General features: G+C 52.8%; 1 protein-coding gene across 1 annotated transcript; it reads right to left on the bottom strand.

Annotated features, from left to right (window-relative positions):
- On the bottom strand, positions 1-22,617 carry MCM2 (minichromosome maintenance complex component 2). Its single transcript, XM_058725771.1, has 16 exons — positions 22,493-22,617; positions 21,353-21,582; positions 16,456-16,631; positions 16,073-16,333; positions 15,095-15,314; positions 14,619-14,826; positions 12,954-13,088; positions 12,445-12,636; positions 6,182-6,275; positions 4,714-4,964; positions 4,467-4,593; positions 3,767-3,879; positions 2,612-2,860; positions 1,691-1,873; positions 1,291-1,446; positions 1-836 (listed from the first exon to the last, which is right to left on the bottom strand). Exons 1-16 carry the CDS (start codon positions 22,496-22,498, stop codon positions 726-728), a joined length of 2,712 nt encoding a protein of 903 aa, XP_058581754.1. The 5' UTR covers positions 22,499-22,617; the 3' UTR covers positions 1-725.
- Positions 22,618-24,043: the final 1,426 nt, after the last annotated feature.

Below are 24,043 nucleotides of genomic sequence, written 5' to 3'. Positions count from 1 at the left end.
TACCAGTATTTAGACTTTATTTCATTTTATTAAAAGTTAAAACTACAGAACAAAAACTGTATGTACAAGATGACGGGGAAATGCCTAAGAGGAGAAAACAGATTAACACGACAAGGATGACGGTCAGCCCCGGCTAGACCAGAGCAATCCCTGTTACAGAGACCAAAGGTGCTGGCCCCAGGTTGCGTGCCCTCCTGCCCACACATCGTCTCTACTCACAGAAGCCCAGAGAAACCTGCAGGACTGGTTTCAGAAAAACACTAGGAATACCTTCAACGTGCTCTTTGGCACAAGTGGCAGAAGCACCCAGGATAGGAACTCACACCAAGAGGCAACAACAGTCCTCGTGACACCCTCATACTCTCAGTCACATAAAACAGACCACAGTACTCTGGAAACGCGCGACTATGATCCACGGAACAAAGTGGAGACAAACCTCCGGGAGCCAGTGGGCCATCGAGCAGCTCAGAGAGGAACATTGGCAAAGCGTGCCCACCCACAACGGCGCGAGAAGCAGAAAGTAGAGCCCATGAAACAAACACCCCCATCCCCAGCCCAGCCTGAGCCCAGGAGACTGGAGGTGATGCTGGACAGTTCAGCCACGAGTGCTGGCACTCCCCCGAGTCCCTCGGCGGTCAGCTCTGTGCCCCCCAGGCAGCGTGAGGGCAGCACCGGTCTGCTTGCCTGGCTGGCGTCTCAACAGCCTCCTGCACTGGCCCCGGGCCTCAGAACTGCTGAAGGATCATCCTCCGTTTCAGGTCATGGCTGAACCTGTTCATCCTAAAGAGCTCGCTGTCATAAAAAGCAGACAGGTTGTGGATATTGATCTGACGAGCCTAAAAAGAGAAAACGTCAGAGTGAGCCGTGGGCATGAACTTCTGCTCGTCTGCAGCACAGCCTTCGGTCCTGGCGCAGTTTCTCAGGCCCGTTCCTGGCCGGGGGGAGGGTGGCAGTCAAGCAGAGCAGAGGCGACTGGGCCAGGGTCTGGAGCCAGACACAGGGCTTGGAGTCTCAGCTCTGCCGATGGCCTGTGAGCAGGGACCAGCTCCTCAGTCACTTAGTCACACTGTGCCCATCTCGTCTGTAAGAGGCGATGGCGGCCTCATCACCTTGTTTCGCCACGCTCAAGAGCGAAAGCGCGTGGTGCTCAGCATGCCATGGACACTCAATAAACGGCTCCCATCCAAGACCTGCCCACCTTAATGAGGAAACAAGGACTTCTTGCCCCCAAAGGTGATGGACAGCCCCCCCAGGAAGCAGCCCTGCCCTTCCTCCCCTCTGTGCCCATACCTTGTCCACCAAGTCCTTCTCGGGAACTTCGATCGTGTCCTGCTGGGCCCCAAAGCGGTTGCGCTGGTATGTCACCTGCTCTGCCACCAACTGCTTCAGTATGAACAGCAGGAGCTCGTTGTTGTCTCGCCGGAACGAGAGGTAGCGCGCGAAAGTCTGCAGAGAACAGCCGAAGTCCAGTGATGCCCTTCCCTACCAGGGCCCTCGAGACCACTACAGGATGACCGGCCTCCACTTCTAACACACTCCTGTCATGACCTGCCAGAGCAGCCGGGAAGGACAGCAAAGTTCTGGTCTGGGCCAGAGCCTTGGGATGCCCACCATGGCCGCCTGTGATGAGCAGCACCCCCTCCCCCTGCAGGCCACGTTCCCATGGGCCCTCGCCGCAGCTCCCACCCACCTTCCTCATGCTGCGCATGACGCTGAACTTCTGTGTGTCGATGAAGCTCTCCAGCATCACGCGGATGGCCATGCTGACGTCATCCTCTATCACATAGTCGCGCAGGTGGATGCGCGCGTGGGCCTCTGCCATGCGGATCATGGACTCGATGTGCCGCACCGTGATGGGGATGCTGCCTGTCGCCTGCAGCGGGGAGACAGGCGAGGAAAATGGAGAAGTGGCACGGCTGGTGGCTCCTGTGGCAGAAGTCGATGGAGCCACTGGGTGAACTCACACCTCCCACCCTTCTCGAAGCGTGCTGGGGGCCCCCATGGATGCCGGATGCTTGTGGCCCGCCCCTATCCCACCCGCATCTTCTCTCCTACAAGCTCACTCGTGTGCCCCCTCCCACCCCAAGCGCGCGATGTTTCTGGCCAGCTGTACTGGCTTCTGCCAGGTGGGAAGTACTGCACATTCCCGTGTACGTGAGAGAATATAGCCGTCTCTATAAAAACTAAGTTGAATGCTCACCAAAGACCTGACAAAAAGGCAAAAAAAAAAGAAACCCAGCAGCTGTCGCCTTGACGAGGTAGGTGAGACCCACCAGTCTACACGAATTCTGCATTCCAGTGGCACACAGGCCGCCTCTAAATTCCACTCTGCTACGAAAGAACTAACACTCGCTCAGATTGTGCGTTCATTTGGGGGAGATTCATACAAAGTCAGCCCGGAACTGGCCAACACTCCAGAGACCCGGGGCCCCATACCATGCAGACAGACGCATTCACACTCCATCTGCAATAGGATGGCTACAGTATCTACGTAGCAGTTCTTAGAGGAAAGTCACACTGGCACTTCTGAGATGAACCGCACAGCTGAGGAAGCTTCTGCCGTGCTTCCCTCTCTGCAGCCCACCCCCCTGCCCCGACCCTGGGCGCTCACCATGGACTCTTTCCTCAGATCACTGTACATCTGGGCCACCTTGTCCTGGTCCATCTGGTTGAGCTTCGGGTGGACCCTCTCCTTGGCATAGATGATGTACTTCTTCAGGACCTCCTGCGGCAGGGGCTCCACACCATACGTGTTGGGCATGGCGGGCTCCTGGGTGCCACTGCTGCCCAGCTCCTCCTCCTTGTTGTTGGGGTGGTGTCTGATATGGCTGCCAACCACAAAACGGGCCAGCATCTCATCCTAAGACGAGACAGGAGAGGCCAGGCCACAGGATGAGTCTTGTGACCTGGCCCAGGGTAGGTCAGCTCACCAGAAGTGAAAGCCGCAGGTGGCTCGGGAATGACACTCTCCCAACGGTGCCATCCTACATCTGCTGTGGCCACGCGGCGGTGGGTGCCGGGGGTGACCAGTGCACATGACAGAATTCCGCACGGAGCTTGCCTCCTAGTGAGGGGAGAGGGAACAGACACGGCTTCTGAGATACCCAGAGAGTAACATGCCTGAGATTGAGGCCCGAGGAGATCCCTCCAGCTGAGGCCGCCAGAGCGCCACAGCCGTGCGGCAATCTAGGAAGAACACTCCAGAAAGAGAGCCGAGCATGCTGACAACACAAAGCCTGGCGTCCGCAGGGGAGGGAGAGAGGGCAGTGTGGCTGGGGTGGACGAAGCAAAGGGCACGAGGAGGAGACAGGTCCACAGGAGTCCTTGTAGGGCCAGCGGATTCTCTGCTAGTTACACTAGAAGCTGACAGCAAGTTAAGAAAAGGCATGATCCATCCACCTTATGCTTCCAGAAGATGGGCCAGCTTCCACCTTCCATCTTGGGAGCAGAAGCCAAGAGACCCACCACCAGACATGGCAGCTTCGGGTCAGAGCAAGAGAAGCTGGCACCCGGATTGCAGCAGGGATGCAGGAGAAGCACGTGGGTACAGTTGGTGGGGCCAGCAGGGCCTAGTGACAGAGTGGGGACCATGTCGGCTGGGCGGTGGGCACAGGCCAGTGAAGGAAAGAAACCGAGGCTGACTCCCTGACAAACACCACGGTCTGAATGGTGTCCCTTTCCTTGCAACTAGTACAACCCGGGCTCTGATCCTCACTCAAGGTCCCTGCAGCTTGCTGCACGGGGCCCGAGACATGGGACTGTGTACCTGGACTGGGTCCACTGTGTCCCTCACCACACACAGGATGTCGAAGCGGGAAATGATGGGCTCCGTGAGGTCCACGTTTTCTGAGAAGGTGAGCGAGGGGTCATAGCGGCCTCCTATAACACAAAGGCACCTCTCCATCAGGGCTCATGCTCATCTCCTGAGCAGAGAGTTCTTGCCAGCCCCAAGTCGCTTCAGAGACAAAACAGAAAGACGACCTTGGAAGAGGATGAACACTCAGTGCCTGCAACTGTCAGGCATGCTTGACAAGACGTTGAGGTCTTTCCCTGAGCCCTTCCCTGACATAGCCTTTTCATCGAATGTGTAACCGTCTCCCAGCAGGAAAAAACCTAGAATAAGTGGGCGGGGTGCCCGGGCTTCACCTCCGTGCTGGCTGGGACCAACAATCAACTCGACTCCAGTGGAGACAATGCACTAAATTCTTGTCTTCTAAGGAAAATGTCCAAAACTGGTTCTGAGAACACAGCCCAACAAAAGATCCCACGTCCTGCTTCCACGCCGCCCCCTCCCCCCAGCAAGAACCAAAGAGAGGAAGGTTTACTGATGCTCAGTTCCTTCCTTCCTCGGACCCTGGGACTGGCCAAGGGAGGCTGCAGGCTCCTGCTTCCCGAGGCAGGACCTCTCCGGGTCTTGCCTCCCTGGGGCAGAGCCCCAACCCCCATGGCTGTCGTGCCTGGCGTACCTATGGGGTTCGCCGCAGCAATGATGGTGCAGCGAGCCTGCAGGGAGGTGACGATGCCGGCCTTGGAGATGGAGATGCTCTGCTGCTCCATGGCCTCGTGGATGCTGGTTCTGTCCTGGTCATTCATCTGCAAATGTCCAACTGCATGATGCTTTGCCCCGACTGCTATCCCATGAACATTTGTTCCCCCACTCGGGGCTAAGCCAACACCTCCCCAGTACCATCACCATGTGGCCCAGGGGCCCACCTTGTCAAATTCATCGATGAGACACACTCCTCGGTCAGCCAGAACCAGGGCTCCAGCCTCTAAGGTCCACTCCCTGCTGACAGGGTGTCGCTGGACATACGCTGTGAGGCCCACGGCTGAAGCCCCCTGGCCAGTGGTAAAGATGGCACGGCTAGACACTTTCTCGACGTATTTGAGGAACTGAGACTTGGCTGTGCCGGGATCTCCACACAAGAGCACGTTGATGTCACCTCGCACCTTGTGCTTACCCCCTGGAGGCAGGGACAGAGGTGGGGATGTAAAAGAGGAGAGGGGTGCGAGGTGTAGCTGGGTTATCGCGAATTTCTCAGCCTGCTTATGCGAAGCACATTCTTTTAGAAAGGGACGTGATACCCTAGGGCTAGCAATCCCACTTCTGAGCACTGGACCCAGAGAAATGGGTGCACAGGGACGCCTGTATAATGCTCTCAGTCAATGTTAAGCGACTGGAGGCAATGCAAATGTTCTCCACCTGGGACGGCTACGTACGCTAGGCTATGGAGGCCACAACGCAGTCACGGGAGAATAAGCCAGCTCAGTGGGCACCAACACAAACCTGCTACTGGGCAGAAAAGGTAAGGCAAGTATTTTACACAATCACTAACACACGCTACAGGAAATTACTACGTTTGTAAACAGAGACATATACACACATGCCACGAAATTCTTCTGGTTTTTGTAGACGTATGCATGTAAGTCTATGTGAACGCCCGTGCAAAGGTTAGGGCACACACCACACAATTCAGAGGAAAGACCACAAACGGGACCGGCTTAGAAACTGGGCGCTTGGGTGGCTGTCGGTTAAGTGCCTGGCTCTTGGTTTCGTGGGTTTGAGCCCTGAGTTGGGCTGGGCTGCGCTGTGCACGTAGAGTGCAGAGCCTGCATGGGATTCTCTCTCTCTCTCAAGATAAGTAAACTTAAAAAAAGAAAGAAAGAAAGAAAGAAAGAAAGAAACATGGTCAGCAGTGACTTTAACCTTTCTGTGACTTCTAACAATTTAAGAATATCAAAACATATTCACGTATTATTATTTTTTAAACGTTTATTTTTGAGAGAGAATGTGCACATGTGTGCACAGGGGAAGGGCAGAGAGAGAGGAAGACACAGAATCCAAAGCAGACTCTGTGCAAACAGCACACAGCCTAATGCAGGGCTCAAACTCATGAACCGCAAGATCATGACCTGAGCCAGTCGGATGCTTAACTGACTGAGCCACCCAGGTGCCCCCGTGTTATTTTTATAGTTAAAACCACCCAAAGAGCCATGGCCATGGACTACGCTCCGCCCACAACGACCAAGCCATACATGGTCTGGCCGTCTGTTAATATGTGCTTTCTCCCCAGGCGCCCGGCCTTTAAATGCAGAGTCCTGCCTTGTCTAATACCCACAATGCTGGCTCCTACGGACACCCGTGCAGAGGAAAGGTGGGTGGCACCCAAGCGCCACTCACCTGGGTTTTTAGGCTCCCCTCCAAACAGAGCCAGCGCCAGGCCTCTCTTGATGTCTTCGTGCCCATAGACGGAAGGAGCAATACTGGCGAAGATCTGCAACGAAGGAAAAGAGCCAATGAGAACGGCACCTGTGCTCTGCGTCTGGGCCAAGCTGACACACACAGCAGGTCCCCCCCACGCTCCAGTCTCAGGGAATGGGGACACCTCCAGCCCCCAAATGACCACACCACGGCGCCCGGGTGGCTCAGTCAGTTGAGAGTCCGACTCCTGATTTGGGCTCAGGTCATGATCCCAGGGTTGTAGGATCGAGCCCCACGTCGTGCTCTGTGCTGAGTGTGGAGCCTGCTTAAGATTCTCTCTGCCCCTCCCTCTGCCCCTCTGCCCAATGTGTGCACATGCTACCTAAAAAACAAAAAATAAATAAAACATCCTAAGATTTGAAACAACATCAAATAAAGATAATACCAGAGACATCAGAGAAATGTCTCGCCAGCAGGAAGGAATTTCCACCTCCACCTGCATGCCTTTACTGTTCTCGACCTGCCTTCTGAACTGAGGAGCTCTGCACAAGCACTGCACATCCTTCCCTCCTTACAGGTCACACCAAGGCAGCCGGCAGTGCAGCCGGCCCCAGTGGGGAAGGAGACACTGGAGCAGGAAAATCAGTGCTGAAAATCCTGAGGGAGACCCACCAGGCTGGATCCTGCCTGCTCCACAGGCCAGAATTGCTCCCTCTGGACTGCCCAAAAGGTGGAGTGAAGGTGGGAGAAATCCAATTCTCAGAGCTGGAGCTAGGGGTCAGCGGTTTATCCCAGGCACGGCTGCTTTCCCCTGCTGCCAGAGGACAGTGTGACCAGAAGGTCCTTCCGGAAAGAGGATCTGCCAGCACCACTGGCACTGTGCCAGAAATGCCTCCTGCTGTGATTTTATGTAGTAAGTTAGGAGCGGAAGTCGGTTCCACATGTACGCTTTTGCTGGTTCTTTCCTTGGCCCTAACATTTTCCGCAAGACCTAGCCCAAGGAGAGGACATAGAGCGTTAACTGGTGAACGGTAGTCCAGGCCTGGTATGTGTGACAGGCTGCCATCTCTAAATACCATTTCCCACTGAGAGAAAATTATACATCCCACAGGGCTATTTGGAGAAATGGCAGTGTCTTGCAAGAGAAAGAAGAAAGCCATCACAGACAACTGGGGTCACGACGACACCACTCAGGAGCCAATACAACAGGCTTCATACTGGCCACTAGAGGGACACGCTGGGCATCACCTGGAGCCTCAATAACACAGATATTCGTTAATTTGTAATGACATTCAGTGGTCACCCCGGGAGGGGACCATTGCTTATTTTGAAAACTGGTAAACAAAGGGAAAGAATCAAGCACCCTCCTGCTTTTCCTGCTGGACCTTAACCCAGGGACAGTCCAAAAATTAACAGAAAGAAGCTTCTCTACAAATAAGGATTCTAGAAAATGAATGAAGAAGGATTTGGAATTAGAAGACCATCATTTTGCAACCCCTGATGAATGCATGGGTTTAGCCAAGGATCATCAGTGGCTAATGTCACAGAGAGGCAAGGCACATGTCCCCGGTGGGAACACAGGCCCCTGATGCAGTCTTACCGCGCCACCCCCCGCCCCCACACCAAAAGAAGAAAAAAACCCATCAACCTGGAGACTGGGTAAGCCTGCACAGCTCAGTAACAATTCACAGAAAGCGGGTGGCCCAGGAACATGTTCAACAAGGGCACAATCGGCAACACCAGACTGTGGAAAATTTAGCAGGCAGACGACCCAAATTTTTCCACAAACAAATTGCAAGAGGGCACCTGGGTGGCTTAGTTGGTTAAGCGTCTGACTTTGGCTCAGGTCATGGTCTCGTGGTTCTTGAGTTTGAGTCCCACATCAGGCTCTCTGCTCTCATCACAGAGCCTGCTTCGTATCCCCTGTTCCTCTCTATCTCTGTCCCTCCCCAACTCATTCTCTCCCTCTCTCAAATAAATAAGTAAAACCTTAAAAAAAAAACTTGCAAGAAAAGAGGAGATGGAGAGGGGACCTAAAAAGATTGAGACTTAAGAGATTAATCCGTCACAATGTGGGGGCCTTCCCTGGGGATCAAGTCCAGGAAAACTTGTAAAAAAAAAAAAAGAAGTAGGATAATCAGGGAAATGTGGAGACCAACCAAATACTTGGTATTACAGAACTGCGAATTAGTTTTTTAAAGTGTGGCTGCAGAGTTGGGGTTAGGTTCAGCAGAGAGGGCCTGTCAGAGATCCTTGGTTGCAGATGCTGCATCGGAAAGTGGCCTCACAGTAACGAGTGGACCCGAGGGGACACAAGGCTGGCACGACTGCAGCAACCAGTGGAGCCGGGGGAAGGATATGTGGGGCTCACTGTGCTGCTCCACGCCTACATCCAGAAGTTTGTGCGGTAAAGTTTTAATAGTCAGGTCAGGACTTGTGCTTGGGCGTGCACAGAACTCACCGTAAGCCAGCATGCACACAGGCGTCCTCCCCCAGCCGCAGTAACTGACGGAGAGGGAGCAGAGAGCTGTCCCTGGAGCGCGGGCTCAGACCACACTGCCCAATGGGGATCCTGCCTCTGCCATTAGCAGCTGTGCGGCGTGGAGGCTTATTTAATCCGTGCCTCAGTTTACTCACCAATAAGACGGGTACATGTGACACCTCCACTATAGGACTGTTGTTGCTACCTGGAAACTACCTAGAGAGCGTCAAGTAGGTGCTTCATGCTCAGTGTGCATGATTCTGCCACGACACCCTCACTTGTGCTGGGAGTGTCAGGAGACACGATCTGCCATGGACGTCTCCTCCTCCTGTGCGTCCTGTGGCTGTGCCAAGGCCACTTGTCCCTGACCTCTCTTTACCCAGACCGCTTCTCAGGGCTGTTCCCGTATGAAGTGCCCCTGCGTGGATGAGGTAATGTCTCCCTCCAGCACCAAGAGCAGCAGGCCCCCTTCCTGCCTGCTATGCACCAGTTTCCCAGGCTCAGCTCCCCTCCTGCAAAGCACCCACTGCATCCAGATGGGCCTCCTGTAGATTAGAGGGCAAGGAAGCAACCATGCTAAAGCCCACACTGTCCTGTCACTGACCTAGCTGGTCTGAGCGAGTAACAGGCAACCTTAATGGCTGGTAAGAAGGGTGAGACTAAACCCAGACCTGTCGAGGAAGGACACGCTTCCCGTGAAGTATTCCATTTAAACCTCATGATCCTGGGGCCTCCATGTCACAAAGGAGGAAACAAACCAAGGCTCTGGGCAGACAACTGTCTGTTCCTAAATGAGACAGGCAGGACCTGACCCCAGATTCCTCTGACTCTGAAGCTCATGCTATTAACTCTCAATACGCACTGTTCCCGCTCCCCACGCAGAATACCCCGCCAGAAAGAGGAGACAAGCCCCCAACTGCACCGCGACTGTGAACACGAGACGGTGCTTATCTTCCTACGGTTCTTTATGCCTTTGGGACACCCATCCACGTTTTGAACAAGTAGTCTAACTTCTGTACGGACGTGCAGTAACAGCTCCCTGCTGAGCACACAACAGTGGAGCATTTGTGTGTGCACATCTATGTAATCTTTGTAACAACTCTGCCTGCGGATCCTACTACCCAGATGCAAGCAGCCCATCTGATCACACCAAGGGTTGGGCTGAAATCCAAACTAAAGAGACTGGCTGCACACCAATGCTCCCATTAGTTCTTTGCAATTTAAGTGTTAGGCGTGAACTACATCCCTTGATATGTCGGTAGAAATATCTATCACGGACGAGGGCCCACAAAATCAAATGCCCTGGGTTTTTGCACACTCGAGTTATTCAGGCTGCAGAGAACAGAGAAGTGGGTGGCTGGGGCAGACAGCAGGGAGCACGCCCCGTCTGCAAGGCAGCTGCTGCTTGGCTCCTGTCTGTCACTGCTGGAGAGCAACACAGACCTAGCACTGATGGATGCTTGGATGGCTTCTGGATCTTTAGGTGAAAACTCTTGGACTGCTAAGGATGATAACTCATTCAAAAATAAACGCAAACTAAAAAGAAAAGGAAACACAGAACCACATACCAACTGAACAAAACCTGCTGGCAGGCAGCATGTGGCCCACAGGCTACCAATTTGCAAACCTCTGGCTTCGATAGTTCAAAGGAGCCCCACCATTTTTGGATCCTGCCTGTCATCCGTTCTTTCAGTTTGTTCCCGAAAACTTGAGTGTAGTTTCTGTCTTTGAACAAGTTATTGGTGAAAACATCCACCCTGACACTGGACTAAAGATGGGGCCAGTACAGATCAACCCTTCCTGGTATCATCTGGTCTTCCTTTACCCATGGGGGCTCAGAAAGGGGTCCCACAGAGATGTCATCCTCTCTAGAAGAATCCCTTTCAGGGGCGCCTGGGTGGCTCAGTCAGTTAAGCATCCAACTTCGGCTCAGGTCATGATCTTATGCATCGGGCTCTGTGCTGACAGCTCAGAGGCTGGAGCCTGCTTCAGATTCTGTGTCTCCCTCTCCCTCTGCCCCTCCCCTGCTCATGCTCGGTCTCTCAATAATAAATAAACGTTAAAAAAAAAAAATTAAAAGAAAAAAAAAGAATCCCCTCCAGATCCTTCTAAAGGACCTCTCTTTAGGAGTGCCTGGGTAGCTCAGTCAGTTGAGCGTCCGACTCTTGATTTCAGTTCAGGTCATGACCCCAGGTCATGGGACCAAGCCCCAAGCCCCACGCTGGTCTCTGCACTGGGTGTGGAGCCTGCCTCAGTGTCTGTCTGTGTGTCTCTCTCTCACCCTCCAACCGCGCTCTAAAAATAAAAATAAATAAATAAAGGGCCTCTCTTTAGAAGTCACCCTCTCCAACGCTGAGAGAGTCACCGTGTAAGCGTGCAGGTGTAACTGAAACTGAGCAGTCAGTACACTGATAGCCCACACGTGTGCACCTGAAGAAGTTAGCTACACAGACAAGGAGGCAGACGCAACAGCAGCTACCAAGGCCCAGAAGTGCGGCACAGCTTTCTATGCTGCGACAACTACGAGCAATTCTGGAAGTCTGGGGCACAGGGCACGTGTGGGGCCCGCCTTCAACTACATCCTGTCTCCCACGCTCTCATCTGCTGCCGTCCTCGTCTCCTTGACAAAGCGGGAGAGCGGCAAGAACTGAAGCAGAGAGAAAGAGGGGTGCTGCCAAAGTGTCCTAGAAGCACGGGGCTCCCGTGGCAGGTCAGGCGCACATGAACACGGCTGATGTGTGCCAGGCCACCCAGCAGGGAGGGCTGGGTCTCTGTTCCTGGAGAAACTGGCTGAGATACTCACGGAGAGTCTGAAAACATGTCCACTGCATTAGCACTCATTTTCCTCTGGGAAGCGTGGGAACCAAAGAATCATGGGTTGTAACCATCTTCCCATGGTACCGATTTTGTGAGAAGATCCTGTTCCATTGTTTTCTTTCTTGGTATTGGGGATCCTGATTAACTATGAGCCCCATGAGGGCCAGGACTGTGCCGGATTTCCCACCAAGATCCTAGACTGTGGCCATAAAAGGCATCCAAGGACTGAGTGTGCTGACAGAATGAGGTTCTTGTCGTCCAAGGCTGGGAAAGCACCCGCCTCCTGGTGGTACCCCAAATCCTAGTGGCCCAGGTGGAGGTGACAGAGGTGTGTCACATGTGGCCCTACCCTCAAGGGAAGGATCCCATTTGTTAAACAAGCCAAATGGAAGCTGCACTGAACCAAGGGTCTGGCTCTGCAGAAGAGCAGAGGCAAAAAGAAGGCTACGCTGTTCTGCGTTAAACGCTGAACAGGAAGAGAGAACGAAAAAAAGATGGAGGACAGCCATGAGCTTGAGGAGAACACTTCCCGACCTGGGAGCTAAGCGATACCTGAGCAGGTGAAACATACATCCCAGCTCCCCAACCTTCAGTGACAACATCCACAATTAAAACAAAGAAACCCCGAAACCACGCTGGGGTTGAGTCCTTCCTAGAGAAACCACTGTGGGGAGGAGTCTGGTAGCAGGGCGCACTCCCCACCCCCCCACGCGGCACCTGTTTCAGCTTTGAGCCCAAGCTCCACTCCATCCACTGACTCCTCACCACAGCCCCATCCCACGCAAATAGCGGTACAGTCCCCCCCATCAAGGCAAGTTTTCCGAACTGACGCCAGGAAGGGAGCCCAGACTCCAGGACCCGGGGAATTAAGACCGTGGTTCTGGGGCAGTGGGCCCCCAGCCACCTCTGGGAGCATGGCAATCCCGTCCGGCCTTCCACCTGCCTTCTCCCCGATCTGCTGGTCCTTGGAGAGGCTGGTGATCATCTTCACATCTTCATCTGTCAGTTCCCCCACGGCAACCTTGTTGTCCTTCTTGGCCACGTGGTTGGCTAAGATGACAGTGGCAAACACGGGGAAGCCGTTGGCCGTGTTGAGGGAGCCATCGTAGTTGTTGTGGTAGATGCCAGTCAGCTCCTGGGAGAAGGGAGCCAAGCCAGAGGGCCAGCCCTGGGTCAGACCCAGGGGCGCGTCCTCCTTCCCAAGTCATCCCCAAGTCCTCCACGCCAGGCGCCGAGACAAGTAACCCAGACGGCCAAAGCAAAACTAACTCCTACGTTCCAACCCGCCAGCCTTTACAAGGACCGAGGGGTCTTCCTCTCAGCAGTGGAAGAACCAGCCTCAGCCGACGCCCCCACTGCCAGCAACCCTCTCCAACCCTCTCCACACCACAGATGCTCATGCTGATTTCCCTAGCAACTGGGCTCCCTCCGCGCCTGCTCCGGGCCACTTACTATCTCATCTCCTGGCTTGCAGCTGTCCACCAGATCGGCGAGGAGGATCGCGTCCTTGGAGCGGGGCAGCCGGCCGGCCGCCACTTTGCCGGGACTCTCCTGAATCCGAATGCGCTGGTAGTTCTGATACACGGTCTGTGTGGGGCAAACACAAGGTCACAGGAGCCTGTCTCTGCATGGCCAACCTTGCACCCCTCCAAACACTGACTTATTATGCCACCCGACCTTGGCCACAGCCCCATGAGGAGGGAAAACAGACATGGTTCTTCTTTCTACCAACTCACTAGAAAACGGAGAGTGAAAGACAGCAGGGAATGAGCCTGCTGTGACCAACATATGAGTGGACGGTCCCCACCCCTGCCACCACCCCTGTGGATGCCTCCCTACTGCTAGACAGTCAAGCACCTGCTAAATGCTATGTAACCCAGCCCTTGTGCACATGGATGCTGGAACCAGGCTGCCCCGGTTCAAATCTTAGCTCCATGGCTTAGGCTGTGTGATCTTTGGCAAGTGATGTCCCCTCTCTATGTGTTTTCTGCAGAATGGGGATGCTAACGCTCTGAGTGCAACCTCATGGTTAAATCGTGCCATATGTCAAAAACACATCAATGCCAACCAAGACGGTGAGCTCCACTAAGCGTTGGCTCTACTGCCAAACGTCACAGGCTAACGTCGTGCTGTGCAATGTAACATCCGTTATTTCACTGTCTAGCAAAGAGGCCACAAAATACAGCCGTCGGAAGCACACAGTCTGGATCAAAATCCGGAGTTCAAATCCTTTGGACCTCTTCCTAGCTGGGTGACCTAGGGGTCAGTAATACCACCTGCCTCAAAGGGTGTGAAATTACACATCACCCACCACTCGGTACCTTGCAAGTACTCCAGAAGCTTCAACTGTAATTACTACTTGTTTAGAAGCAGAGCCTGAAACTCTGCTCCTGTGTACAAGACTTCTCAAGAAGCTTCTGTGAAGGTGGACTCTTAAGGAGGATAAGCTAAGGGGCGTATGGGTGGCTCAGTCGGTTGAGCGTCTGACTTCAGCTCAGGTCGTGATCTCACTGCTGTCAGTACAGAGCCCACTTTGGATCCTCTGCCCCCCTCCCCCGGCCCCTTCCCTGCTCACACTCTCGCTCTCAAAAATAAATAAACGTTAAAAAAAAAAGACGAGCTAAGCAGGCAATCTGGGCGTCCCCTAAAAGTACTGTGATGACCCCCACTCTACAGATGAAGTCATTCAAGTACAAAGGCAAACAGCCCAGAGACTTTCAGCAGGACCTCCTGAATACGGCACAGCAGTGTCTGAGGCAGTCACCATCTAGAGGCCCCCAGTGGGAGGCTGTCAGAGAGGTAGGTACCAGGGTCGTCAAGGGGAAGCCCCATGTGGGTGAGGGACGGGAAAGCAGGTGCCTTGCTAAGGGTGCAGCCAGGTAAGAGTGAGCCCAATTTTCCAGAGCTTCTCATTTTTTTAAAGAAAGCCATCAACTCTGATGTTTTAAATAAAATTATCTGCTTAAAATATTGGCTTAAATTCTCAAAAAACACCTGGGCCAAACTAAACAGACTAGCCAGATAGATCTGGTTCACCTCAGGGTGCGGCCATACACACTTCCATCCTGCACAGACAGGAAGAGAGCAGCCAACAGTGGGCACAGGATGGTCTCTCACCTCTTCCATGTTGACTTCAAAGGGGCCAGCTGACTGGCACTCGGGGCAGGAGCCCGGCTTCACCTCCTGGTTCTGAGACTGACAGAAGGGCCCCAGCACAAAGTTACACTTGTTGCAGTTGTACTTGACCATGCTGAGCTGGGGCAGGACACCGGTGCAGCTGGTCACCACCCCACTGGTGCGGATCAGCTGGTTGAGGTGCAGCTGCCTGCAGACACGAGAGCGAGAATATCAGAGTCCTGGAGGCCAGATGCGTGACCCGTGCCCTGCAGAGGTCAGAGCGGTAAGTAGGTGGATCCAGAAAACCCAGGGTCATCCCATTGCGCCCCAGTGCCAGAGCACAGGGGGTGAGGACTCTCTCCTCAGCTGAAGCCAGCCTGCCCACACCTCCGTGGCCCTGCTGGAGCTCCCCCGAATGAAGCCACAGCAGGGTGCTAAGGACCCGGACCCTGAGGCTTGCCCTGCCCTCGGCTCACCTGAGCGAGCGCAGCTCCTCTACCAGAGGCAGGTGGGAGATGCGCACATGGATGTGGCTGGCGATGCGGTCGTACTTGGGGTACATGGCCAGCACAACCTCCAGGGCAGCCTCATCAAAGATCTGCAGCAGCTCTGCAGGTGCCTCAGGCAGGAAGTAGGCCAGGACGTGCTCCCGGGCCGCCAGGTCCTCGTAGTTCACCACCAGGCTCTCGCGGTTCTCTGGAGGCAGGAAAAAGAGACTAAGCACAGAGCTCAGCCGTGGACACAGCAGGCACTTTCCATCTCACTGCGCGGGGAAGAAGGCCTGCCCACCCAAATCCTTGGCTTGGGGCTGGCAACCCCAGCCCTGACTTCTAAGCCTGCCCTGCTTTAGCTACGTGACTCAGGCAAGTGACACATCCTGAGCCTCGGCTTCCCAAACTGTAAAATGCAGATGTCACACAGCGTAGCGCAAAATTACATCAAGTGAAATGCACAGGGTGATGTTTACAGGAGCGTTGCAAACTCAAAATGCCTAAGAGGGCCACGAAGGAAACCTGTGACTAAACTGTGTCAAATACAAAACAAAAGGGGGCGGAGTGGACAGCAGGGAACCAAGATCTGTGTGCCTCCTTTTACATGTAATTCCGGCCACACGGAAACATGCTACTTTCTGACTGAACTAGTAATCCAGACTTTTACATGAAACCGGCCGCCTATTAAGCACTCAAAAACATTTCTGTGGTCCAGCTGGTGTCCCTGGACAGCCAGTGAGCATCCTAGTGCAGACACACATTTTGTATTCGCCTAAAAGACAGACATCTCCAGCTTCAGGTGGTAGCTCCTGTCTAGCTACAGGCAAGTTACCCAGTATTCCCCACACTTCCCACCCCTATTAAATGTGCCGTTAAAGGCCCATGCAAATGGCCTGCTGCAGGAGAACTCTGAAAAGCGGACTGAGTGAGCGGAGGGGACGCGGGGATGCTCGGAAGCCACACCTTTGCACATGTCACTGATGCGCTCCTTGAAGACGTTGTGGCCATGGCTGTCCACATGGGTGCGCAGGAAGTTCTTAAAGCGGTGGTGGATCTCCAGGCGTGGGCCTGCCATGCTCACCCATTCACGCACAGAGTGGCCCTTGAGGTCCTCCAGGTTCTCAATGCTCTCAATCATGTCCTCGTCCTCCTCGCCCTCCTCCGTGGCCCGCTCCACCTGGCGGCGCTTCCGGGAGGGGCGCTCCTCGTCTTCCTCGTCGCTGTCTGGAGGCCAAAGGGATACCCTCAAGTGAGGCCTTCCCCAGAACTGCTTTTCCCAGCTCCCCTAGGCTCTGGAAGCTAGGACCAGCCTTGCACCCTTGGAGGTTGCAGACCTTCGAACCTACCGTACAGGAGCCCACGGCGCATGCGGCCCAGGCCCCGGCCAGCCTCTCGGTCACGCTGCCTCATGGCCCGCTCCGCTGCCTCCCTCTGACTGGCCGTCAGCTCCTCTACGTCCTCATCATCCAGGGCCAGTCCCTCGGCCTCGTAGGCATCCAGCTCCGGGATGGCACGATAGTCCCTGAGAGAGCCCCGGAATGGACCCTGTTAGTTATCAAGACCAAAACAACCCCCCCCACACCTCCAGAAGTGGGCTTGCTCCAGAAGGCTCAGGAGCCCCAGGCTGGGCAGGCCAGAAGAAATCTTGGTCTGTGTATACAATGGAGTATATTTCAGTCTTCAAAAGGAAAAACAGTCTGACACGCTAAACATGGGTGAATCTTTTTTGTGTTTTTTTATGTTTATTTATTTTTGAGAGAGAGAGACAGAGACAGAGCACAAGTGGGGAGGGGGCAGAGAGAGAGAGGGAGACACAGAATCTGAAGTGGGCTCTAGGCTCTGAGCTGTCAGCACAGTCTCCCACAGACTGCGAGTCATGACCTGAGCTGAAGTCAGACACTTAACAAACTGAGCCACCCAGGCGCCCCTAAACATGGGTGAATCTTGAGGACAAATATGCTCAGGGAAATAAGCCAATCCCCAAAGGGCAAATTCTGCAGGATTCAGTTTGGAAGGAGGAAAAAGTTCTGGAGATGGGTGGCAGAGATGGTGACACAACAGTGTGAGTATACTTGATGCCACTGGATTGAACACTTAAAGAGGGTGAATTTTGTGTTACGTGTATTTAACCACAATAAAAAAAGGGGACAGATCTCCAGACAGCTTTGAGCATCCCGAAAGAAACAGGAATTGGAGGAACCCCAAAACCTTCAGGCAGCCAACCCCAGCCCCCCAACAAGGCAGACATTTTCCCCACACCTTCCTCCTCCCAGACAATTCCGCCCCAAGCCCCTGGAAGTTCTGGGAGGGTCATCTATTGACATCTGCCAAACCAGCTTCTCTGAAACGTCCACACACTGGCTCAACCATCTCAGCTACCCTTAAGATCTTCAAGGGCTCATTTTCCAGTCACCTACCAGATATTTGAAGGGGGAATGAATGTTGCCTGAACAAAGAACCCATGAGAGTGAAGCACGGCTTTCCTCCCTACAATTCTGGGAGGTAGACACCATTATTCCATTTGAAAGATGAGGAAATTGGATTACGGGGGTAATGGGGCTTTTGCCAAAAGTCGCTCAGCAGAGTTGGGCATCAAATACATCCAACCACAAACTGCAGGCTCATTCTCAGATACGATACTACACTCCCCCCTCCCCCCCCAATCTTCTGGAATTCTCCCTTTTTTCAAAGTGGTGATTGGAGGAACTGCACCCCCCTTTCTTTTCTCTGCAGTAAACTCAGAATAAGTAATTCCACACTGCTGATGCCAGAAACAGATCCCAGAGCCAGGTACATTTCTGGGCTGATCCATTTCCAAATGCTTAAATGTTTTCAGTTAAATGGTATATGTCTAGTTCTTTGAGAATTTTAAGTCACATGAGATGTCCTCTGTCCTCCGTGAAATTCTAATTGGTCCATATTAAAACTAAAGAACTGAACATAATCAAAATTAAAAGCTTTTGTGCCTCAAAAGACACCATTAAGAAATGGTTAAGAAAAAAAAGCCAGATTGAGAAGACAATATTTGCAAACTGCGTATCTGATAAAGGACCTGTATCCAGAATAAATTTTAAAAACTTACAACTCTGGCACAAAAAACAGACACTCAGATCAATGGAACCAAATAGAGAACCCAGAAATGGACCCACAAACGTATGGCCACCTAATCTTTGACAAAGCAGGAAGGAATACCCAATGGAATAAAGATAGTCTCTTCAGCAAGTGGTGCTGGGAAAACTGGACAGCGACATGCAGAAGAATGAACCTGGACCACTTTCTTACACCACGCACAAAACTAAACTCAAAATGGATGAAAGACCTAAATGTGAGGGGCGCCTGGGTGGCGCAGTCGGTTAAGCGTCCGATTTCAGCCAGGTCACGATCTCGCGGTCCGTGAGTTCGAGCCCCGCGTCAGGCTCTGGGCTAATGGCTCGGAGCCTGGAGCCTGTTTCTGATTCTGTGTCTCCCTCTCTCTCTGCCCCTCCCCCGTTCATGCTCTGTCTCTCTCTGTCCCAAAAATAAATAAAAAACGTTGAAAAAAAATTTAAAAAAAAAAAAAAAAAAAAAAAAAAAGACCTAAATGTGAGACAGGAAGCCATCAAAATCCTAGAGAATACAGGCAAAAACCTCTTTGATCTTGGCCGCAGCAACTTCTTACTCAACATGTCTCTGGAGGCAAGGGAAACAAAAGCAAAAACGAACTACTGGGACCTCATCAAAATAAAAACCTTCTGCACAGAGAAGAAAACAATCAGCAAAACTAAAAGGCAACCGACAGAATGGGAGAAGATATTTGCAAACAATGTATCAGATAAAGGGTTAGTATCCAAAAATCTGTAAAGAACTTATCAAACTCAACACCCAAAAAACAAATAATCCAATGAAGAAATGGGCAAAAGACAGGAACAGACACTTCTCCAAAGACATCCAGATGGCCAACAGACACATGAAAAAATGCTCAACATGACTCATGATCAGGGAAATACAAATCAAAACCACAAAGAGATAACATCTCACACCTGTCAGAAAGGCTAACATTAACAACTCAGGCAACAACAGATGTTGGCAAGGATGCGGAGAAAGGGGAACACTCTCACACTGTCGGTGGGAATGCAAACTGGTGTAGCCATTCTGGAGAAGAGTATGGAGGTTTCTTAAAAAGTTAAGAATAGGGGCGCCTGGGTGGCTCAGTTGGTTAGGCGGCCGACTTCAGCTCAGGTCATGATCTCGCAGTCCGTGAGTTCGAGCCCCGCGTCGGGCTCTGTGCTGACAGCTCAGGGCCTGGAGCCCGTTTCAGATTCTGTGTCTCCCTCTCTCTCTGCCCCTCCCCTGTTCATGCTCTGTCTCTCTCTGTCTCAAAAATAAATAAACGTTGAAAAAATAAATAAATAAATAAATAAATAAACAAACAAAAAGTTAAAAATAGAACTACCCCATATCCAGCAATTGTACTACTAAGCATTTACCCAGAAGATACAAAAATACAGAATTGAAGGGGTACATGCACCCTGATGTTTATAGCAGCACTATGAACAATAACCAAACTATGCAAAGAGCCCAAATGTCCATTGACTGATGAACGGATAAAGATGTGGGGTGTGTGTGTATATATACATACACACACACACACACACACTGGAATGTCACTCAGCCATCAAAAAGAATGAAATCTTGGGGTGCCTGGGTGGCTCAGTCGGTTAAGCGTCCAACTTCGGCTCAGGTCATGATCTCACGGTTCATGGGTTCAAGCCCCGCGTCGAGCTCTGTGCTGACAGCTTAGAGCCTGGAGCCTGTTTCAGATTCTGTGTCTCCCTCTCTCTCTGTCCCTCCCCCATTTGCGCTCTGTCTCCCTCTGTCTCAAAAATAAACATTAAAAAAAAAAAAATTAAAAAAAAAAAGAATGAAATCTTGCCATTTGCTACAACATGGATGGAGCTAAAGTAAATTATGCTAAGCAAAATTAGTCAGAGAAAGGTAAGTACCATATGATTTCATTCGTATGTGGAATTTAAGAAACAGAACAGATGAACATATGGCAAGGGGATTTTAAAAAAGGAGAGGGAAACAAACCATAAGAGACTCTTAATGATCAAGAACAAACTGAGGGTTGACGGAGGGACATGGGTGAGAGAGGGGCTAGATGGGTGATGGGTATTAAGGAGGGAGGGCACTTGTTGGGATGAATACTAGGTATTGTATATAAGTAACGAATCACTGAATTCTACTCCTGAAACCAATAATTGCACTGTATGTTAACTAGGATTAAAAAAAAAAAATTAACCACAGAGTTCCTGTATGAGCTAGCAATTCCGTCCCTAGATATATGCCAAAGAGAATGGAAAACATATGTTCACATAAAAAATTCAGAGCATCTGTCCAAAGACTCCCAATTCCTTCCACAGTGTGACACGCATGGCACAACAGTCTCATCATCTAGGGTAATGATGCTTAAAGCAAAGATCTGAAAGGTCCAGAGAGCCCTCGCAAGTCCCTCGGGTGGCTCACAAAGGGTACTCTCCATGGATTATAGGATGGCCTGTACAGTGCTCTCAAACACACCACATTTGGAACCCCTGAGTCAGAGTAAAAGAAGGTCCCAAAGGGGGCACCTGGGTGGCTCAGTCGGTTGAGCGTCCGACTTCGTCTCAGGTCATGATCTCGCAGTTGGTGAGTTCGAGCCCCACGTCAGGCTCTGTGCTGACAGCTCGGAGCCTGGAGCCTGACTGGGATTCTGTGTCTCCCCTTCTCTCTGCCCCTCCCATGCTCATCCTCTGTCTCTGTTTCTCAATAATAAGTAAACGTTAAAAAAAATATCTAAATAAAAAAAGAAATCTTGATTCATCAGGTACCCCCGCACAGTTTCAGTTGCAGAAAAGAAGTGGCAAAAAACAAGTTGCAGAAAAACACTCAGCTGCCTCCTCTTCCTGTTGTTCCAAGTCACCCTTGGCATCCTGGACGTGGTCCATCATATTAGAGACCCCTTGCATCCCCTGGGATGCACATCTTATGGAGCTGAGGCTCACCCAGGTCTCAGGACCCAGATGAAGATTCAGCAAGTTACAGGGACCTATGCTGTGGCTCCATGAACCTGTCTCCCCCTAGACCCTGCCATCAAGGTGCACTCACAGACAAGGATACTCTGATTCATCTGCTACCCCTGCACCCAAAGCAAGGTCACTGGACACAACCCACGAGCTCTCCGCAAAAACCGTCTGCTGAGTGCCTGGCCTTGAATGAAAATACCTCTCCATGCCATCTCCGATAAGCTCCTCTCCATCTTCTTCCTCTTCATCCAGGGGTCCTTCTGTACCTAGAAGTCCCTCAGACTCATCCTCAAAAGGGGGAAGATCACGACCAGGGCTGGAGGTCAGGGCATCGGTGCGACGGGAGCTTCGCCCAGGGCTGGAAGTGAGAGGATCGTTTCGCAGCCGCCGGGCTGGGCTGGATGCCACAGTGTAGGACTCAGATGACCCCTGCAATGGAGGACGGAGAACTCGTGAGGGCTCACTTAGCTTCCCATAAGGCAGCCCTCTCTCTCTACCTGTGACCCTGTGCCCCTGACACTCCAAACCCTGTCAGGCTCAAAACTCTGCCCTTAGATGTTCCCTCTGCCTGGAATGCTCTCCAGTGAGCTGAGCCAATGGCTTGTGAGCACACAGGAAGCAGCTCAAGTATCACTTACTCAAACACTGCAGCCACTCACTCCCATTTCCCTTCTCCAGGACCAGTCACTAAGCACATCTCATTTGCTTATGTACCTGTTTCTCTACTCCCTCTGCCTTCCTCTCCTGTAAGCCCGCCTTCCCACCCATGAAAGCACCCACAACATGCAAGACACTGCGATAGGAAACACAATACAAGAGTGACTGAAACCTCAGAGATCTGGAACGTACAGACTGGTGGAGAGAAGACAATAAATAAGACAAATGGACAAAAAATACCACAATACGTGCGCGAAGATGGCGGGACCGTGTCTGTCTTGTGTACACCCAGCGCCAGGCACAGAGAGGGTGCCCCACAAGCATGTGCGCGGTGGGTGAATGATAGTGGCCGGGTGGGCCACTTAGCTCGAGTTAAGGAATTCCGAGCTCCCAGCTTGGCGCGGGGCCCGCTGGCTTTGCAAACCCCACAAGGGACGAGTACAAGGGAGAAATCAGCTCCCGACCCGAGCCCAGGGACCCAACCTCATCCGGAGGCCCCTTCCCGGGGGGACCGAGCGCGGCGAAAAGAGCCTGAGAACCAGAAGCGCGCAGCCCCTCGCCCCAGTTCCCGGAGCGCGCCCGCACCGCCCGCGCCCCTGGCCCCAGGCAGACGTGCCGGGTCGCGGGGACCACCCGCCGCCCCCCAGGCCCGCTCCCCTCCGCACGGCAAACGCGCGCTCACCGCCATGGTAGCGCCTCGCTCCCCGCCGCCACTCCGGCAACAACCAGTTTTCGCGCGAAAAGCGGCTCACGTGACCCGCCCGAGCCCGCGAAGCGTCCGAAAGAACACAGCGTCGTGCGTGACGTAAGCCTTTTCTGCGTGCGCGGGGGGCGGGCCAAAGGAGGAGGCCCCGCCCTCGCCTCCGAGGCCCCTCCCCTGCCCGGCCTTCCCTCAGCCGTTCTCAGCGCTTTGACCAGCAGAGGCGTGGGAGCTGGAGCTGCGGGTGGGGGCAATGAAGACCAGCGCCACCTGCTGCCTGCGCGACCTTCGCCACCCTGTGGACATTTTACAGATGGGGCAACCGAGGCTCAGAGAGCCCTGTTTCCTGAGGTCTTATGAACAGAAAGTCTGTTTCAGCTACTCCAAAAGCCCTCAGGCCGAATTCTTCAAGCACCAAAACAGCTCCAGGATTGTAGGAGGCCACATTTGGTGTTCTAGTAAGTTATTTTGACTGAGGGAAGCAAAGATACCGAGATGTTCCAGATACAAAGAACGACAACTGTAAATATATAAGAGAGCACGGCGCAGCGGGGATCTCTAGGCATTTCTGTAGTTTCGGTTAAACAGCTTGCGATGCCCAGGAAAGGAGAATCCCTCAGGCTGCTCCTGGGTGGTGGTGGATTGAACCAAACTGGAGACCGTTGCTGCTGTCCTCTCTCCAGTTACAGGCAGCTAGCTCAAGCTAGGGCAGGTCCCTTGGTGAGCGCGGCAGTGAGGAAGCATCTCTGGATGGATCGGCAGCGTAGGTGCAGGAGGGATGATGAAGACTGGAAATATCCCAGAGATACTTAGAAGAGAGAATCTATTGGCATTGGGTATTGAGGACAGGCAAAAGGGAGGCATCCCGGATGACACGAGGATTCTGGCTTAGGAGACTAGGTGGATGATGGCACCACCTCTGAGATGGGGAGCTCAGAGGGAAGACAAATTTGGGGGCAAAGAGGATGTTTGTTTCTGGCTGTGTTGAACATGGGCCCTGAGTGGAGATTTCCAGGAGGTCATCCAATGCTCGGGTCTGGACCTGGAGAGGGAGTTTGGGCCTCAGCTGTAGATTGTCTTGAGAGTGGTTGGACAATCCAGAGAGTGAGCACAGTGAGAAGACCCAGGCCTGGGACCTGGGAAACACTGACAGTTAGGAGGCACCAACAAAGGACTCTGGGCAGGAGATGGGATGCTGGGAGCTGCTGGGGAAAAGCCAGAGAAGAGATGGTGGATGGGACTGTATTAGTTATCTATCGCCTTATAGCAAATTATCCTGGAATCCAGCAGCCTGAAGCAATGACTGTGTCTAGGGGTCTGGGATCTGGCTGTGGCTTAGCAGGGTGTCTCTGCCTCAAGATCTCTCACACTGCTGCTGTCAAGGTGCTGGCGGGGGCCTCAGTCTCATCGGAGAGGCTCAGCTTGGGAAGGATCCACCTCCAAGCTGCCTCATGTTGCAGGAATCAGTTCCTCCCAGACTGTTGGATGAGGACTCGATTTCACACTGGCTATTGGAGGGGGTCCTCTTACTTC

This window comes from Neofelis nebulosa, chromosome 4, assembly GCF_028018385.1.
Source record: "Neofelis nebulosa isolate mNeoNeb1 chromosome 4, mNeoNeb1.pri, whole genome shotgun sequence".
NCBI classification, from domain to species: domain Eukaryota; kingdom Metazoa; phylum Chordata; class Mammalia; order Carnivora; family Felidae; genus Neofelis; species Neofelis nebulosa.
The sequence above is the reverse complement of the archived record's forward strand: the minus strand, read 5'-3'. Positions and strand labels throughout refer to the sequence as shown.